This window comes from Schistocerca nitens, chromosome 2 (assembly GCF_023898315.1).
Source record: "Schistocerca nitens isolate TAMUIC-IGC-003100 chromosome 2, iqSchNite1.1, whole genome shotgun sequence".
In the NCBI taxonomy this organism is placed as follows: Eukaryota; Metazoa; Arthropoda; class Insecta; order Orthoptera; family Acrididae; genus Schistocerca; species Schistocerca nitens.
In genome coordinates, this window is record NC_064615.1 from 302,275,003 (window position 1) to 302,296,526 (window position 21,524).

Genomic DNA, 21,524 nt, shown 5'->3' on the forward strand with positions numbered 1-21,524 from the left:
TACTTATCCTTACCACATACATCTGCACAAGGAACAGTTTCTTCGTCTAAGAAGAGTTGTCAAAGAAATGATGCCGTAACAAATCAGCAAATGAAAGCAGGGTAATTAAGTCAGCTGTCTATGACATATTCAACGCCAAAGTCTGATATTACTATCCTCAATGGAAAAGTTGCAGAAGTTTGAAGCTTACGATCTATAATGTGAAATCCAATTCAGGTTATCAGTATGTGACAGAGTATTACATTTTTACTTATAATACAACCCAAATCGCAATAAAATGACAACTATTGTAACCTACTTTGATGGCATTGTCATTAGACAATCATCTTTTTCAGAAAAATTTTATTTTACATCTTTACTAAGCTGTGTCACTTGTTCTCGCCTTCTGATGTGATGCAGCCTATTGCTGTGAAGCAGTTGAGCTACCTGTTGTTATTCTCCTCATGCATTCTAATACATTGTTACAGTGCAGGAGTGCTGTAACAAATGTGTCTGAAAAGGCCACACGCAGAACTGCAGTTTGGGGTAGGTGTTGGTGCTCAGTTCCTATTTGAGCTAAGAACAAGAGGTAAAAAGTTTTTGGTTTAGACCTGACCAGCAGCCATTTGTATAGAAATCTGAACATCTGTCTTACTGTGTTACATTATACTGCTAGGTTTGGACAATGAACCAGGGCTGTTGCCCAGGCAAATTGTATGAATCTATCAACTCCTTTTGCAAAAGATTTTAAGGGGATAAAACTAATGCTCCACTAACAGCATCTTTTGTATGTACACTGCTTTGATTTTATATGCAAAAAACAAGTTTTTATGGGAGGTTTTTGAAGTGTGGCCCCCCCCTTTTTTTTTAATCCAATAATCTTTATTTGTTGTCAAGATACAATGGTTTAAAGTCAAGCTAAATGTAGCATGTAAAATTCATTCTTAAATGAATTTTATAACAGTTTAAAGGGAATAGAACAAACAAAAATGCGTTCTAACAATAGAATTTAAAACTATCTCTAAAAAATCTGGCTTCATTCAGTTTTAAATATTAGTGCAAAAACACATTTTTTGAGAGGAGGTTCTTTTTTTCTCCTTCCCAGACGACATTTATATGTTTCGAACTTGTGCACATTGGTTTAACTTTTGTAAGAAGGTAGACAAATACAAGTAATTAATGGCCATCGTGTTGTTTTGTGAAAGCTTTAACCACTGCCATGACATATGCAACATGGTTCAAAAGACAATAAAAAAACCTATACCGGATCAGTCAACAAAACTCTATATTGGTTGCCAAGCTATGATGCTCTAAAGTCAATATCAGTCAGAATAAAAGTTAGGAACCGAAATGAAAAAAGGTCTATTACAGCATAAAAAAGAATAGATCCTGGGCAGAGCTGGGATTGTAAAAGGACAGAATTAGCTTTTCAACTTATCTGGCAGCTTCAAAGACATTTCTATCAGCACATCTTGAAATATTTGCACTTTATTTTACGAGTTATTCCTACTTTCCCAGCAAATTGAATTCTCTTGGCTGAAAAATGTTGGTACACCTACATCTAGCAATTTATAGGCTGAAACCCCTGCTCCTGGGTCCCAAATCCGGAAGATTTGGCATGAATAGTAAACAATACACTGTATATCACTGTATGGCTGAAGAACATACATGTAACAGCTAAAAAAAAAAGTTTTTCTGGAGGGATAAAATTTCTGGGAGTGGATTTGTTCCTGGGGGAATGACATCATGTATCATGTTATTTTACTTGACACAATACGTCTTACAATACAACAACGTCTTCCAGCCGTTTATGACATTTTTATCACTCCATTCAAATTTCCTATGTTCACAATTCTAATTTGCACCCAATTTTACGTTAACATATATATAATTTTCTCACTTTTACAGTTTATGAAACAACGTTCATTGTTTCTTGACACAAGGGTGCTCTACTCAACAGATCTGAATCAGCAAAAGTTGGAACGATTCACGCTTTTTCTCCTGCCCCTGGCGAACTCTACTCTGCGTGATAGCTGATGGAAGTAATTAGGTTCATTCGAGTTATGACCAATCACAACACTGACTGTCTCTAATACACATGCATAACTTCGTGATCATCATGACACCACAAACACACATGCGCACGTTTCAAGAATTTATTCTCCTCGTCAAGTGCAAATATTTAAGTAAGTATTTTTTGTGATGTTTCACACACAAACAATGTGAGTGATGTAGAACCAAGACACTTGTGTAAAGATTAGTGCTCGGCAATGAGAATAAAGTCTCGAAAGGTGTCGTGCTTCAAATGGCACTGAGCACTATGGGACTTAACATCTGAGATCATCAGGCCCCTAGAACTTGGAACAACTTAAACCTAACTAACCTAAGGCCAACACACACATCCACGCCCGAGGCAGGATTCGAACCTGCGACCGTAGCGGTCACGCGGTTCCAGACTGAAGCGCCTAGAGCCGCTCGGCCACAGCGGCCGGCTTTGTGTTGTGCTAAGCATGAGAAAATATGTAACTGATGCAGTCTTTCATTATTTAAATAATGAATGAAATGATTTCCAAAATCATTGATTATTATTTATGAAATGATTATACTTTCCACACAATTTCCAGCGCTAGTTATGTCAGCAGCTAAACATAGCACAAAATTCAGACAACTTTTACTGGATAATCAAAAAGTCCCTAACACGTATTTTGATGCTTGTTATGTACATACATCACACAAAAACTATGAAAATGCAAGGTGGGATACTATACATTACTTTTACCACCCAAAAAGTTATTTCCCACACTTTTTCACCATTTTCTAAAGTCCTTGAAAAGTGTAAAAGCAGGGTTTCACTGTATTACATGACATGGTTACTGTTACTAACAAAGAAATAGGAAGTGCAAATATTTCAACATATTTTGATTCAAATGTTTTTGTAGTTGTCAGATAACGAGAAGCTAGTTGCCTTCTTTTACATCGGTCCTTTTTAGCAACTCTTAGACTGATTTCACCTCATCTTTCAAAACATAGAATGATTGTATGCCAGAGATATTTTTCTGTACCCAGGTAAATAATTGAAGAGGTGTTAGAATGTGACCTTCTGTAGGGTGCTGCAGACTAGCTCGTGATGCCATGAGCTTAATGGTAGCACCAATTCCATCACATACATTTTTACCATGACTTGTTGCGAAAAAATTCCATTCTGCGTGAATCTGAAAATCATGGTAATGCGTGCATAAATTTTTGAGATTTTTACAGTTTTTGTACTGACTAGATGCCCCATCACTGAAGTATTTCGCAAAATGTATGTGAGGCAGCTTGTTTTTCACATATGCCATGACAGTGCGAATGTGGGCATGAACTGCAATGGCATCATGAATTAACCAATCACTAAAAACGCACAGGTTCATGACAGACACATCACCTGATTCACCTCTATAGTATATCACAAATGGCTGGAGAGTTGTTTGACTGTTGTTCCAATGATATCCTTGGATGGCATCTTGAACTATAAATGCACAATTTCATCTTGTTTCAAATTATCCTCAAAAAACTGGAGATAAGCTGATTGTGCTGTTGCTGTGAAGCTGTGTGTGGTCAGTTTGTCCGTTTTTTGACGACACATTTCAACAAAATGTTCCATGTACTTTGCTTTATTTCAAGACATGTGCGATCCGTGTGTGTCCATTGTTTATAAGAAACAAGTTCATCGTCATCCATAAGGAGTTCACCATACAGTTTGTTATTCATGTGTTCTGCAAGATTTGCCTTACCAGGACACTTTTCACACCTGTGTATCACGAACTGGTAGGAACTGATGTCACACACTAGCAGCTTCATTGCACCTTTGTAATCCAGACCAGAATCCTTTATAGCAGCAAACACCAGCTTAGCATTTTGATGGGTCTCACATACACAAACATTGTGTGTGCCCCTTGCACTTACAGGCACAACCCATTTTAGACAAAGATTGAAAAATGATGATAAACCTACTTTGGTATTGGGATACTTTTCCTTGAATTCTACATATAGGTCTGAGATGTTGCATAGCAACAGTCTTTTTTGCATCTGTACATGTACATTTCCCATTTTCACCATTACATATTCTTTTTTTCCAGGCATTATTCGGCTGTAGTCATTATTTTCATAAAACTCTGACTAATGACCTCAGCAGTTGAGTCCCATAGTGCTCAGAGCCATTTGAACCATAAAACTCTGACACTAGCACCTTTATTTCTGAACTCAATTGCTTACCCTGAGCCTGCTGAAGTTGTGGAAGCACTCCTTGGGTTGCTTTTATTTTCCTACCTTTTTTACCATATATGTAGAAACATTGAATTCCTTTGCAGTGTAGTCAATAGACTAGCTGGAAGGCGCAAGTGTAAGAATGGCTACTTTTTTCTGGCGTGTGGATATGGCACATTTTTCTTTCAAATCATGCACAATTTTGTCCAAATCAGAGCATTTCTGGCATGATTTCTCACTCTCTGGAGCAGATTGTTCTTCCTCTTCCACCATTAGTGTGTCAGCTATTTTGTGTTTTAATTCCATTTGAGCTTCTTGTAGGAGACAAACCAAGAGCAGTCACTGAAGCATTTAATTGCTCATCCGCTGTGGTTGTAGGTGGCTGATATTCTTTGTCACTGTCATGTAAATTATCAGAATATTCTTCATTTTTTAGCAGTGTAACACACCTGGAACATAACTTTTGTCCTGGTTTCATGTTAAGTCCCATGCACTGAATCACTTTCAATACTGATTTTATATCAATTTCTCCGAGGCTACACTTCACTGTCTTCTTATGAGTCTGAAATGGATCAAAACAACTTCTTTGCAGGAAAGAATACTTATCCAGAAACACTTTCATATGATGATAACAAACACTAAAGTTTCCTGGAACTGTACTTCTTGTGCCCACATGGTGTATCCCGAATCTCCATAGCAACAAATCTTGGTCCGATTCATCCAGATCATACAGTACAAAGCGAATGCCACATTTTGTTCCATATGTTGTTTTATGACATTCAGATGCTTGTGCTCTAACAATACTGCAACTTGTTTAAACAAAAACACCACTACTACACTCTTCTGCCCCCATACTGACTTTCCACAACAGTACTGACCAGTCTGAACTAGAACCTTAAAAACATGAGTAACCTATAATTGTTGCTTGTTTCCTTTGTTGTTCCTACCTAACAATGACTCATTCTGTCCCAGAAAACTACCGTTGTTTAACTTTCTGTTGCTTTATAGTTCCTAACAATTGCTGCAGCTTTATCTGAAACAAGCTGTCTGCATCATCACAATTACTTGCTAAATTGTGTTAAAAGAACGTAACCAAATACATCTCTGTCAACTTTTATTGTACACAAATGCCTTGCAATAACAAGTTGAAATTTTGCCACATACTATATTATGGTCTACTTATGCAGTGTTTGAAATTTGGCTTGGATATCACTTGTCCCTTTTGTGCTACCACACTTAGAAAATCCATGTTTTTCAGGTAATTTTTCAAATTTTTGTATTTTCGTGTGCATGTAACACTGTTTGTGTGACTAATATGGGCAAGATGAGTTCTGTGTGTGTTTAGGCCACATTAAGCTTACCACAAACAAATTTATACCCTTTTTGAGTGAATTATATTTGGTATAGAGGGCACCTACAATATGTACCTATTAATGTATTGCATTTTTTTAATCACATTTTGGAATTTTTTATTTTCCCTCAGAAATATGTTGTTGGTGTTTTGATTCACAGAGTGTGTTCTCTAAGTGGGCTGTAAAAATTTCACTGGACTGTGTGGAATAGTTCCAAAGTTATTAAGACCTGAAGTTGGGTCTGAAGATAGATTGCCAGATGCGGATTGCAATTTCCGGGTCACGCCATCTTTCACAAGCCATAATTCTGGAACTAACTGGCAGGGGAACTTAGAATTTTTTACATGAGTGTTCCACACTTGGTAGCGTTGGTGTGCTAAATTTCAGCCAAATCTGAGACTATCACCTGGCACATTTTCTCAAATTGGTTGAACTGACATGGAATGACCCATCGGTAACAGAGCCCAGGACGCATTCGCCTTTTTTGTCCTACGATATGAGCATTTTTCATTCTGGTAGTAAGGATGTCCCATAGCAAAATAAACTTTATTTTTGTACACAGCAACACAGTTTGGCAACATGAACTTTTTTTGTTCGCTTACTGTCACCAGTCTTATGTAAACTTTATCCCTTCCCCATACTTCCTTATTTCCTATCATTGTGCGGAGCCACTTTCCAATATAGAATAGTACACAGAACTAAAATGTAATTGAGAGAATCTATATACAAATGCATTGGTCACCCACCCTTGCATGTGTATGTGTAGACACTATAAGATTGCCAAGGCATGCACATACTAGTGAGGGCAATGTAGAACACTGTAGTAACAATAGATCTACATGTAGGTACAGCAAACCTCTAGCACTTTGGAGGCAGCCAATAACAGCTGTAGTAACGTAAGAAGAAAGTAACTTAGGACTTTATTATAATAATTTTATTTTAAGTCTTTAATGAAATTATATTTTCAACAGTGTTTTGTTTCGTCATTATATATTAACAATAGTTGTTATTAACAGAAAGCACATTATGTTATCATGATTATTTAATATGTATGAGCTGTTTAGTGTTGCCAATTAACAGATGCAAAATTTATAGAAATAAACTGGATTCAATACAGGATTGATATACACATAATTAAATGATCAACATTCACTTACCTCTAGATTATACAAGACTTGTGATGGTGAAGATGCAAAGAACATGTTGTCAACAGTAGCTGATGGACATGAAGTTTCTCCATGAGCATGGCTCTGGAAAAGTGCTTGCAAGCATTCCTCTGTATATACATCAGGTGGTATTAATTTTAAGAGAGTTCTGGCTCCATCACGCAATGGCGGATACTGCAGACGGCAACCCAAATCAGCTAACTGGAAGAAGAACTGTGCGCAATGTGGCCGCTGCGACATAAGCTAAAAAGAAGACATAAATAAATAAATTACAAGCTACAAAATGGACAAATTTTCAATTACATAATTCCTAAATCTCAAAATCAAGGTAAAATAATCAATTTATTACATCTGTTTGAATACCATAAATGTTACAATAAATGAGTACACTTTGTTTCACGAGGAATCAAGATTGAGACACACACAAAAGAATAAAAAACTGGAGTAACTTCTTTTACTTACAACCCCTGGAAGAATGTTCTCTGCTTCCAGATTTGGCCCATCATATGGATGCTGTGGAGAGCTTGTTGAACTATCAGAGCTGCTGTCTGGTGAACTTGGCATATTGGAATTTACCTGACATAATTTTGCTGACAGAAGCTGAAACAGAAAGGGTACAACACAGATTGTAGAAAAATATTACCAACTTCTGTACAGTTCATTGCCAAGAGCACGTGGTACCACCTAGTAGATAAACAGCAGTGATCCCCAATCATGGGACAAACAAATGCGAAGACACAAAAAGAGTTATTCAAAGCATACACCAGTCTTTTTAAAAAATGAAGTTCACAGATTCTTGTATTTTGCATTTAAATTGCAGACTCAATTTTTCTTAGCTTATGGGCATCATAGTTGATTCTTCTATTATGCAAATGTGTTACAGGATGTAATTGATGCTGCTCTACAAGCTAGTGCATCCTGTGCAAACCTCATAATCTCTGCACAGCTACTGCATCCTAAATCTACTTTAACCTGCTTTGTATATTCAAGCCTTTATTTTCCTCTATAATTTTAACACCTGCCCCTCCCTTTCCTCAATTACCAAAAGATCCCTTGATATCTCAGAATGTGTCCAATTCACGCACCAACTAACCTTCAGAATGGGAAAGAATTTTCTTCAAAGACTTACTTTTAAAACTGATGAATGGTAAATGATATTTAGTGTTTATAGATGTTTTATTAAGCCACGGACTATAGAATCAGCATGTTGATTGGTAGTGGTCATTTTAACAATCTTTAACTATAGCATAATGAAGCAACTTCCAGTGTATCACGAGTGCTACCTACAAACTCCTCTTAGAAAAGGAAGCTAACTATCCACATTGCAGGCACACAATTATTACAAAGTGTGCTTCCTCTGCACCACTGCTTATGTGATGTACGTATATGTGTCACAATTTTACTGTCACAGATGGATGGAATGAAAACAGAAATATGTCTGTAGTGTATGGAAGATTTTTTTCATACATTTGTTTCACAAGCTGTGACCACCAAATTGTGTCACGCGTTAAATCTAGTATTTGAAATAAAAATGTAATTATTAGTAACTTATGTAATTGGTATTACTGTTTTACAAAATAGGGATATCAGCAATGATCTTTAAAAACAATTTAGCTTTGTGGCCGTCATTTTTACCCTCCAGAAAATTGGGAACCTCTGTATTGGATGTTAAATTATTTCTCTTTTCAGAAATGCTTTCCTTGCCATAACCAGTCTGCATTTCGTATCCATTTGAGATCTTCCAAGTCCTTTCTCCATCTTTGACAGAATTACAGTGTCACTGAACATTAAAAAAAACCTTTTTCTAAGCTACAACTGTCACCCTTTCTTCAAACTACCTTCAAAGCATGTCATGGTGTGACAGGTTTCAGTTTACTCCCCCAATCAATCATGATCGACCCCACAGCTCGCAAATTACCTCCTGTTGACTCTCCAGAACTTCTTAACCTCAAATTTCAGTGCACCGTCATTCTGCAAATCCCTCAACATGAAACTAACCTCACAGTTTTTTTTTAAAAAAAAACAACAACCTGCAATTCACCACCTAAAAATTGATCAGGACCTTGTGATCCTACCTGCTGATAAAGATTTCACTATTGTGGTTATGAATCGCAGGGATTACTTGGTGGAGGGACTACACCAGCTGCCAGATACACACACATATAACCCCTGCCACAGTGATCCATTTCAGAAATTCAGCAGGATCTCCAGACCTTCACAAACCCCACACAGAGAATCTCTGCTCCTGTGAACCAACACTTTCAGCCTATTATCTGTAACATATCCTCCTATCAAAAAGACACCAATCATTTCTGCATTGAATTTCTCCACCATTCCTGTTCCTTTACCACATGGTTCCCTGCTCATCACTGTCAATAAAACCGCGCTCCACACTAATATCCCTAATGTCCATGGCGTTGCTACTATTTAACACTACCTTTCCCAATGCCCGATGGCCTCAAGACCTATAACTTCCTTCCTGGTTACCATAACCAACTATATCCTCACACATTATCACTTCTCCTTTGAAGGCATCACCTACAAACAAATTCATGGTAAAGCAATGGGCACCCACAATGCACCATACTATACTACTTATTCGCAAGCCATCTAGAGGAATCCTCCTTAACAACCCAGAATCTCTAACCCCTCACCTGGTTCATATTCAATGATGACATCTACATGATCTGCACCCCAAGGATGAGAACACCATATCCACATTCCTCCAGAACCTTCTCTCCCTTTTACTTCATCTGCCCCTCTTCAGCCCAACAAGTCACCTTCTACGAGGTTGACCACCACAAGGATTGTTACATCAGTACATCTTTCCACATCAAACGTATCAACCACCAACAATACTTCTGCTTCATCAGCTGCCACCCATTCCACATCAAGAAGTTCCTTCCACACAGCCCTACCACTTAGTGATTCTGTAGTGACTACCATTACCTCTCGAACTGAGGCCCTCACAATCTGAACTAACCCACCCAACCTTGTCCAGAAACAGATCTCCCATGCCATGCCATGCCTCTCCAGTGATCTACCATCTACCATTTACCTACAATCCACTCAAAACGGGCACTCCTCTCATGACTCGGTACCATACAGGGCTGTAGCAACTGAATCACATTCTCTGCCATGGTTTTGACTCTCTCTTCTTGCCCTGAAATGAGATATATCCTCTGCACCATGACAACAGTAGTATTTTGCTGCACACTGAAATTATGCAATACCCTTGTCCATCCCTACTCCACCACTGCTCCTTACCACTCACCTCATGGCTCACATCCTGGCAATAGATCCAGATACAAAACCTGTCCTGTATATCCTCCCGCTATCACCTACTCCAGTTCTGTCTGTAACTGGCATTCCCTACTCAATCAAAAGCAGGGTCATCTGTGAAAGCAGCCATACAATCTAAAAACTTAACTGCAATCACTGTGCTGCATTCTAAGTGGGCATGGCACATAAGTTCTCTGTCCCCATGAATGGCCACCACCAACTGTGGTCGACAGACAGTTGCATGACCCAGTTGCTGATTATGCCACGCAACTACGTGCTTTACTTTAATAACTGCTTCACAGCCTATGCCATCTGGATTCTTCCCATAAACACCTGCTTTTCTGAATTATGCATCTGGGAACTCGCCTTATGATACAGCCTTTATTCCCATAACCTCACTGGCCTCAAACTTCACTAGCACCTGTTCTCCATTTGCCTATCCCCTTTGCTGCTCTCACACAACTACACACATCACATATTCTGGCAACACGCCTCTTCTCTACTTGTCTCCTCCCAAATCACAGCATCCCAACCCCGCACCTCTTTCTTACCACCACTAACCAACCACACTAGAATGCTGCTCACGTGAGATGCAGTTGGACTTCACTGCCTAAAGCAAGTGGCCATGCCTGTGTGAGGCATTATGTGAACGTGTGTTTTTTCTACTTCTGAAGTAGGACTTCGTCCTAATGCTGAAATATGTCTAGCCTTCGTTTTTACCATGCCTGTCTGCGACTCAATGTCTGCTCTAGGAAGTCTTGATTGGACCACACACATTTTGCTTTATTTTAAAGCATTGTCAGCAGTCACTGAAATAAAATAAAATGTGTTTCCTTGCAAATTTGTTTGTCAAGACTGTAGACAGAACTCCTTTTTTAAATTACTACTGTTGAACAGTATTAAATTACTCTAAACAGAGATAAACACATTGCACATGCAGCTCACTTCAGAGAAAGAACAAGCAGTACAAAAACTTCCTAGCTATATGTACCACAAAGAAAAACAAACAACAATCATTCTATGTTTACAGAAAACCCATAAAAACCCAGAGAGAGAGAGAGAGAGAGAGAGAGAGGGGCTGTCAGTTACATGCTCCACAGATTAAGCATAGTACCACCAAACAAACGGAGCTAGACATAATACATCCAATAGTGAAAATAATGCATATGAAATTGGATAAAATCCAGAAGACATAAAAATGAAACAAGTCAAGCAAAACACCACCAACCAATAATGCTCACCAGAGACATGTACACTTACAAAAACACTACTACACAACAGGAACACAACACCAAAGCTCAGCAGACAAGATTGTACATAAGCCCGGGGCAGCCTTTTCTTCTTTTGAGGCCAGAATTCTAAATGGAAGCATTTTATAATTTAGCCCTGTTTCATCACAGTTATGCAGTTGATCATGAGTAAGATTTGCTTCTTGTACAATTTTTCTTAATTTCTCACAAAATTGTGTAACAGTTTGAGACCCCGCAGAATGTTTTTCACCACAAATTTCAAGCTGCCTTACACTGTATCGCTTCTCCCACCTAACCAACCATCCGTAACTTGCAGCAAAATTGTCCTCACCTTTGGTTAACACATTTCTAAAAAATACACCTTTTTCTTGCAGAATAGGCCCTGAAATTATACTTCCTGTCTGTCTTTGATGAGTAAACCAAGGATGCTAAGGTATCATTACTATGTGTGAAAATGTCAATATCATCCACTGATCGACCCGGATTTGAAAACCGTACAAGTAACGACAAGTGCTTTCCTCTGCATGCCCTGGAAAAATTTAAACCTGAAATAAGTGTGCGCGCGCGTGCGTGCGTGCGTGCGTGTGTGTGTGTGTGTGTGCACGCGCGTCTGTGCGTGCGTGTGGCCCCCCGTGTATGTATGTGTGTGTACTGCTGACAAAGCTATAATTGTGTGAATCTTTTTGTTGTGCCTATCGCGACTCAGCATGTCCACTATATGGTGAGTAGTAACTTTCCTTCTCTGGTATTGTTACATTCCATCCTGTATTTTCCATTGTTTAAAAGTAAAAACTGGTCACATGGAAATTACTTTCCCCCCCTACTACAACTTGGACTGCTCTGCACATGTGCGAATTTGGCAGCTTGGGCGCACCAGAAAAATTTTTCCGGGTAGCATCTGGCTGCTTGTTGCTACTGCTGATACAGCAACAGCCACACTTCAAGTAGCAGAAGCAGGTACTGCTTATATGCGACTCAACTGCACATGCTCATGAGCCAACTGGCAACTGTTAGAATAAACTTAATGTTAACAGCTGTGACTTCACACTCATCAGAAGCAGTTTGTTATGAAGAATTTCATAGTCTTCGTCTTAGCGCTTTTGACGCATTTTGCTGTTGGCAGATGCCTGTGTGTGTATTGCATTTGTTGTAAGTGTCGCATTTCCTTCGCAACTGGAGTTTTATTTCATTTTTTTCTCTCTCTTTTAAGTGTTATTGTGATTTTTTTTCTTGTTTGTGTTTTATGGCCACAGTATTGTTCTGCAACAGCTGGATACAGTAAAATTCTTCATCAGATCAGTTCTTACAAGTCAAAACTACAAAAACTTAACTGAAAATTAAACAACAAAAAATTCCTGGAATTCTAAAAAATTCCCAGCTTTTTCCCAGATTTTCCCTGTTGTCCTGGGGTGTATACACCCTGCAACATATATTCTGTGTCAATGACGTGCAGTGTACTAAAATCGAACACCTGTGGGTCGAAGAACATTAGGAATAACTTAGGCAAAAAAAACATGATTAATAACATAATTCAATACTGTTTAATGGTAGTAATTTAGAACACGAGAACTGTTTACAATCTTGGCAAACAGATTTGTAAGAAAAACCACAGTGTTACAGTGACCACTGAAGGAACAGTGTACTGTCTACAGAACACTGTAATTAAAGTCACAAAGGATGGTGTATATCCTACAATACTTGTATAAATGATTTAATATTGCTCACAGAAAATATTTTTTAACTTCACTACATCTGTTAATAAAGGAATAAAAACTTCACTTGATCCAATATTCCAAGCACTTACCATTTTATCGCGGAGTGGTATCTGTGACAAAAGTTTCCTGTCATCGGCAGGATCAAGCAGTTCTCCATTAATGAATAGGTCCAACTTGACATTAGTTCCACTTGCTTTGATCCGCCGCAAAATCTGCCTTCGTAAGGATGCTAAGGTATCATTACTATGTGTGAAAATGTCAATATCATCCACTGGTCGACCCGGATTTGAAAACCGTACAAGTAACGACAAGTGCTTTCCTCTGCATGCCCTGGAAAAATTTAAACCTGAAATAAGTGTGGATTTAAGGAGAATAATTAATAATTTGACCAACTTGTAAGTACCACTTCAACTACAATCACTTCTGATGCCATGAAGGAAAGCATCACTTCCAAATCACCAATGATGGTCTTGCACAGAGAACACAGAAATTACAGGTGTAATATGCAAAGCAATGAATCCCTCAAGTCAAATAGTTTTGAGGATAATTTTAGCTTCCAAACTAACCGATTCTTCCTTGAAACTGGAAGAAATTTAAGAAAGACTCACACGTTTTACAAAGAGCTGGAAAGTAAAATATGTAGGTAGCATGACAGTCTGAACTATGAACCCAAAAGTTAGAGAGACACTGAAATTCAAGTAATGTTTGCATGGAAAAATGTAAACTGACAGCAAATTGCTTGGGAAGATCACTGAGCATTTTAAAGGAAGAAACAAGAGTATTATCAAACTAGCAGTAATGAAACTTATTAAACAATGATTTAAAGACACCAGCTTCACATACAATTCTTTAAAATAAATTAAATAACACTAAATTCATTTAAACACACAAAACTATAATCTGCACTTTTTAAAATACCATATGTGTCTTCTTTTGGGCAGCTGATAAGGATAATCAATGCTGCTGAATAGCTTGATAGTGACACTGAACTGCGATTCCTTCAGTGTTGCATATTAGACTATTTTTAGGATTCCGTATATCAATCGGTAAAAATGGAATCCCTGCAGGATCCTCTGTCATTCTGTATGCCCGACTGTTAAAGACTCCCTTTTCTCAGTATGAGTATAGGAATCAGGTTGAAATTTAAGTCACGTATTAAGGTCTACAGTTCCTTGGCAGTGTGAAAAATTTAAGCTTCTAAGTCACTGCAATCAAAAGATATGGCCATACGTGTCTTCTATTTTGATACTCTCATACTTTCTCATCAAAGACTCAACAATGTGAGGAGTAGCCAGAAATAAAACAGGATTCAAGTTCTACATTTAGCTGTAGGCTCCCTTTCCCCAGTTGATTAACTGGGGAAGGTTAGGGGCACCCAAGCCCTCATAGTGTCTTGCACCAGGCCATCGCACCACATGAAACAATTATTATTATTATTTCTTTCCTTTCTCAGACCTTAGGTCTGGTTCGAAATGAAAGTGACGCGGACCTCGATCAAGCGTGACTTCCTTTTAACTGTACGGTATATGATGCATTGCGTTTAGGAACTTTCGGGTAATTGAACATGTATCAATAATTACGGATTTCTGTAGTTGTATATATATGTTTGGATGTAGTTGTATTGCGTTGATGTACTGGTGGATATTGTGTGGTATGACTCCTGTAGTTGATAGTATAATTGGTATAATGTCAACTTTATCCTGATGCCACATGTCCTTGACTTCTTCAGCCAGTTGGATGTATTTTTCAATTTTTTCTCCTGTTTTCTTCTGTATATTTGTTGTATTGGGTACGGATATTTCGATTAGTTGTGTTAATTTCTTCTTTTTATTGGTGAGTATGATGTCAGGTTTGTTATGTGGCGTTGTTTATCTGTTATAATGGTTCTGTTCCAGTATAATTTGTATTCATCATTCTCCAGTACATTTTGTGGTGCATACTTGTATGTAGGAACGTGTTGTTTTATAACTTTATGTTGTAACGCAAGCTGTTGATGTATTATTTTTGCAACATTGTCATGTCTTCTGGGGTATTCTGCATTTGCTAGTATTGTACATCCGCTTGTGATGTGATCTACTGTTTCTATTTGTTGTTTGCAAAGTCTGCATTTATCTGTTGTGGTATTGGGATCTTTAATAATATACTTGCTGTAATACCTGATGTTTATTGTTTGATCCTGTATTGCAATCATGAATCCTTCCGTCTCACTGTATATATTGCCTTTTCTTAGCCATGTGTTGGATGCGTCTTGATCGATGTGTGGCTGTGTTAGATGATACGGGTGCTTGCCATGTAGTGTTTTCTTTTTCCAATTTACTTTCTTCGTATCTGTTGATGTTATGTGATCTAAAGGGTTGTAGAAGTGGTTATGAAATTGCATTGGTGTAGCAGATGTATTTATATGAGTGATTGCTTTGTGTATTTTGCTGATTTCTGCTCGTTCTATAAAGAATTTTCTTAAATTGTCTACCTGTCCATAATGTAGGTTTTTTATGTCGATAAATCCCCTTCCTCCTTCCTTTCTGCTTAATGTGAATCTTTCTGTTGCTGAATATATGCGATGTATTCTATATTTGTGGCATTGTGATCGTGTAAGTGTATTGAGCGCTTCTAGGTCTGTGTTACTCCATTTCACTACTCCAAATGAGTAGGTCAATATTGGTATAGCATAGGTATTTATAGCTTTTGTCTTGTTTCTTGCTGTCAATTCTGTTTTCAGTATTTTTGTTAGTCTTTGTCTATATATTTCTTTTAGTTCTTCTTTAATATTTGTATTATCTGTTCCTATTTTTTGTCTGTATCCTAGATATTTATAAGCATCTGTTTTTTCCATCGCTTCTATGCAGTCACTGTGGTTATCCAATATGTAATCTTCTTGTTTAGTGTGTTTTCCCTTGACTATGCTATTTTTCTTACATTTGTCTGTTCCAAAAGCCATATTTATATCATTGCTGAATACTTCTGTTATCTTTAGTAATTGGTTGAGTTGTTGATTTGTTGCTGCGAGTAGTTTTAGATCGTCCATGTATAGCAAATGTGTGATTTTGTGTGGGTATGTTCCAGTGATATTGTATCCATAATTTGTATTATTTAGCATGTTGGATAGTGGATTCAGAGCAAGGCAGAACCAGAAAGGACTTAATGAATCTCCTTGGTATATTCCACGCTTAATCTGTATTGGCTGTGATGTGATATTATTTGAATTTGTTAGGATATTAAGTGTGGTTTTCCAATTTTTCATTACTATGTTTAGGAACTGTATCAATTTAGGATCTACTTTGTATATTTCCAATATTTGTAGTAACCATGAGTGGGGTACAATATCAAAAGCTTTTTGGTAATCAATGTATGCGTAGTGTAGCGACCTTTGTTTAGTTTTAGCTTGATATGTCACCTCTGCATCTATTATCAGTTGCTCTTTACATCCTCGTGCTCCTTTGCAACAGCCTTTTTGTTCTTCATTTATAATTTTGTTCTGTGTTGTATGTGTCATTAATTTCTGTGTAATGACTGAAGTTAATATATTGTATATTGTTGGTAGGCATGTTATGGGGCGACATTTAGCTGGGTTTGGTGTGTCTACTTGATCTTTAGGTTTCAGATAAGTTATTCCATGTGTAAGTGTATCAGGGAATGTGTATGGGTCTGCAATGTAACTGTTAAATAATTTAGTTAGATGTGAATGTGTTGAGGTGAACTTCTTTAGCCAGAAATTTGCTATTTTATCTTTTCCAGGGGCTTTCCAATTGTGAGTAGAATTAATAGCTTGGGTGACTTCATGTTGCAAAATTATCACTTCAGGCATTTGTGGTATCATCTTGTATGAGTCTGTTTCTGCTTGTATCCACCGTGCATGCCTGTTATGTTGTACCAGGTTTGACCATATGTTGCTCCAGAAGTGTTACATGTCTGTTATGTTTGGTGGATTGTCTATTTTAATGTGTGTGTTATCTATTGTCTGGTAAAATTTCTTTTGGTTTGCGTTGAATGTTTGGTTTTGTTTCCTTCTATTTTCACTTTTTTTGTATCTCTTAAGTCGTTTGGCCAATGCTTGTAATTTCTGCTTCTTCTCATCTAATTGCTCTATCGCTTCTTGTTGTGAGATTTTACCTGACCTTTTTCGTTTTTTTTCTGACATTTCATTTCTTATAGTTGTGTTTTCATTTATTTTGTTGTGTATGATTGTGTTGATAGTTTTTATTGTTGTTTCGACTTGTGGGTTACTTGGCAGTCTATGCAAGAATGGTCTAATGTCTGTATTTGTGTCTTTGTATTCTATATATGTCAGCTGAAATTTTTCTTCTATATCTAACATGTGTGTCACTTCGTGTTCTATTTGTGCTTGTTCTGGTGGCTGTCGCAAGATTTCGTTTTCCTCTGATTGTTTAATTGATGCGTGTTGTTCTTTGTTTGTTTGCTCTGGGATGTTTGAGTCCATTACTCTATTTTCTTCTTCTTCTGTTTGCACATTATTTTGTTCCAGTATTTGTTGTACTTGTTGTTTGATGTTTTCTAATTCTGACTGGGGTATCCTGTTATTTTTGATTATTACACGGATCTGATCAGCTAGTCGTTGTTCTGTTAAAAATTTTAATTCTGGGTATCTGGTAATAAATGTTGTGTATACTTGTGATCTGTATCCAGTTGTGTTGGTTCCTAGGTTTGTTGCTTGGTAATAACAGAACATGAGGTGTCGATTAACTTCATCTGACCATCTCATCCTCTGTCTTTGTTTTCCTTCTAGGGTGGTTGCAGGAAGCATATCCTGCAAAACACCTCTATTTGGATTTAAATCATTTTCCAGTTGGCTAGCAGTGTCGTTACCATTGTGGGCGGGCATAGGGTTCAAGCGTCGTCCCCGACCATGACGGCGCTTATTATTATTATTTCTTTACTTTCTCAGACGTTAAGTCTGGTTGAGAATGGAAAGTGACGCAGACCTTGATCAAGCGTCACTTCCTATTAACTGTACGGTATGTGTTATATTGCATTTAGGAACTTTCGGGTAATTGAACATGTATCAATAATTACGGATTTCTGTAGTTGTATATATGTGTTTGGATGTAGCTGTATTGCATTGATGTACTGGTGGATATTGTGTGGTATGACTCCTGTAGTTGATACTATAATTGGTATGATGTCAACTTTATCCTGATGCCACATGTCTTTGACTTCCTCAGCCAGTTGGATGTATTTTTCAATTTTTTCTCCTGTTTTCTTTTGTATATTTGTTGTATTGGGTATGGATATTTCGATTAGTTGCGTTAATTTCTTCTTTTTATTGGTGAGTATGATGTCAGGTTTGTTATGTGGCGTTGTTTTATCTGTTATAATGGTTCTGTTCCAGTATAATTTGTATTCATCATTCTCCAGTACATTTTGTGGTGCATACTTGTATGTAGGAACTTGTTGTTTTAAAAGTTTATGTTGTAAGGCAAGCTGTTGATGTATTATTTTTGCGACATTGTCATGTCTTCTGGGGTATTCTGTATTTGCTAGTATTGTACATCCGCTTGTGATGTGATCTACTGTTTCTATTTGTTGTTTACAAAGTCTGCATTTATCTGTTGTGGTATTGGGATCTTTAATAATATGCTTGCTGTAATACCTGGTGTTTATTGTTTGATCCTGTATTGCAATCATGAATCCTTCTGTCTCACTGTATATATTGCCTTTTCTTAGCCATGTGTTGGATGCGTCTTGATCGATGTGTGGCTGTGTTAGACGATACGGGTGCTTGCCATGAAGTGTTTTCTTTTTCCAATTTACTTTCTTCGTATCTGTTGATGTTATGTGGTCTAAAGGGTTGTAGAGGTGGTTATGAAATTGTAGTGGTGTAGCCGATGTAGTTATATGAGTGATTGCTTTGTGTATTTTGCTAGTTTCTGCTCGTTCTATAAAGAATTTTCTTAAATTGTCTACCTGTCCATAATGTAGGTTTTTTATATCGATAAATCCCCTTCCTCCTTCCTTTCTGCTTAATGTGAATCTTTCTGTTGCTGAATGTATGTGATGTATTCTATATTTATGGCATTGTGATCGTGTAAGTGTATTGAGTGCTTCTAGGTCTGTGTTACTCCATTTCACTACTCCAAATGAGTAGGTCAATATTGGTATGGCATAAGTATTTATAGCTTTGGTCTTGTTTCTTGCTGTCAATTCTGTTTTCAGTATTTTTGTTAGTCTTTGTCTATATTTTTCTTTTAGTTCTTCTTTAATATTTGTATTATCTATTCCTATTTTTTGTCTGTATCCTAGATATTTATAGGCATCCGTTTTTTCCATCGCTTCTATGCAGTCGCTGTGGTTATCCAATATGTAATCTTCTTGTTTAGTGTGTTTTCCCTTGACTATGCTATTTTTCTTACATTTGTCTGTTCCAAAAGCCATACTTATATCATTGCTGAATACTTCTGTTATCTTTAGTAATTGGTTGAGTTGTTGATTTGTTGCTGCCAGTAGTTTTAGATCATCCATGTATAGCAAATGTGTGATTTTGTGTGGGTATGTTCCAGTAATATTGTATCCATAATTTGTATTATTTAGCATGTTGGATAGTGGGTTCAGAGCAAGGCAGAACCAGAAAGGACTTAATGAGTCTCCTTGGTATATTCCACGCTTAATCTGTATTGGCTGTGATGTGATATTATTTGAATTTGTTTGGATATTAAGTGTGGTTTTCCAATTTTTCATTACTATGTTTAGGAACTGTATCAATTTAGGATCTATTTTGCATATTTCCAATATTTGTAGTAACCATGAGTGGGGTACACTATCAAAAGCTTTTTGGTAATCAATGTATGCGTAGTGTAGCGACCTTTGTTTAGTTTTAGCTTGATATGTCACCTCTGCATCTATTATCAGTTGCTCTTTACATCCTCATGCTCCTTTGCAACAGCCTTTTTGTTCTTCATTTATAATTTTGTTCTGTGTTGTATGTGTCATTAATTTCTGTTTAATGACTGAAGTTAATATTTTGTATATTGTTGGTAGGCATGTTATGGGGCGATATTTAGCTGGGTTCGCTGTGTCTGCTTGATCTTTAGGTTTCAGATAAGTTATTCCATGTGTAAGTGTATCAGGGAATGTGTATGGGTCTGCAATGTAACTGTTAAATAATTTAGTTAGATGTGAATGTGTTGAGGTGAACTTCTTTAACCAGAAATTTGCTATTTTATCATTTCCAGGGGCTTTCCAATTGTGAGTAGAATTAATTGCTTGGGTGACTTCATGTTGCAAAATTATCACTTCAGGCATTTGTGGTATCATCTTGTATGTGTCTGTTTCTGTTTGTATCCACCGTGCATGCCTGTTATGTTGTACCGGGTTTGACCATATGTTGCTCCAGAAGTGTTCCATGTCTGTTATGTTTGGTGGATTGTTTATTTTAATGTGTGTGTTATCTATTGTCTGGTAAAATTTCTTTTGGTTTGTGTTGAATGTTTGGTTTTGTTTCCTTCTATTTTCACTTTTTTTGTATCTTCTGAGTCGTTTGGCTAATGCTTGTAATTTCTGCTTCTTTTCGTCTAATTGCTCTGTCGCTTCTTGTTGTGACATTTTACCTAACCTTTTTCGTTTTTTTTCCGAGATTTCATTTCTTATAAATTGTGTTAGCTGTCCGATGTCTTTTCTCAGTTTTTCTATTCTGATCTGTAGCCTGTGTTGCCATGCTGGTTTTGTGGGTTTCTTCTGTGTGTTGGTTGGTTCTGATCTCTGTCTAGTGTGTATATTTAGTGTAGTGAGTGCTCCTATATAAACCAGTAGTTGTAACTCTTCCATAGTTGTGTTTTCATTTATTTTGTTGTGTATGATTGTGTTGATAGTTTTTATTGTTGTTTCGACTTGTGGGTTATTTGGTGGTCTATGCAAGAATGGTCTAATGTCTGTATTTGTGTCTTTGTATTCTATATATGTTAGCTGAAATTTTTCTTCTATATCTAGCATCTGTGTCACTTCGTGTTCTATTTGTGCTTGTTCTGGTGGCTGTCTTAAGATTTCGTTTTCCTCTGATTGTTTAATTGGTGCGTGTTGTTCTTTGTTTGTTTGCTCTGGGATGTTTGAGTCCATTACTGTATTTTCTTCTTCTTCTGATTGCACATTATTTTGTTCCAGTATTTGTTGTACTTGTTGTTTAATATTTTCTAATTCTGACTGGGGTATCCTGTTATTTTTGATTATTACACGGATCTGATCAGCTAGTCGTTGTTCTGTTAAAAATTTTAATTCTGGGTATCTGGTAATAAATGTTGTGTATACTTGTGATCTGTATCCAGTTGTGTTGGTTCCTAGGTTTGTTGCTTGGTAATAACAGAACATGAGGTGTCGATTAACTTCATCTGACCATCTCATCCTCTGTCTTTGTTTTCCTTCTAGGGTGGTTGCAGGAAGCATATCCTGCAAAACACCTCTATTTGGATTTAAATCATTTTCCAGTTGGCTAGCAGTGTCGTTACCATTGTGGGCGGGCATAGGGTTCAAGCGTCGTCCCCGACCATGACGGCGCTTGTCCGAGGCTTCTTTAGTTCTGTCCTGAAC

General features: G+C 37.3%; 1 protein-coding gene across 1 annotated transcript in view; it reads right to left on the minus strand.

Annotated features, from left to right (window-relative positions):
- Window positions 1-21,524, minus strand: part of LOC126236057 (probable ubiquitin carboxyl-terminal hydrolase FAF-X) — a 346,675-nt gene that overhangs the window by 185,764 nt on the left and 139,387 nt on the right. The window contains exons 17-19 of the mRNA XM_049945098.1: window positions 13,079-13,319; window positions 7,205-7,342; window positions 6,734-6,985 (exon numbers count right to left, since the gene is read on the minus strand). Coding sequence (XP_049801055.1) covers window positions 6,734-6,985; window positions 7,205-7,342; window positions 13,079-13,319 — 631 coding nt within the window. The remainder of the gene's footprint in view (window positions 1-6,733; window positions 6,986-7,204; window positions 7,343-13,078; window positions 13,320-21,524) is intronic.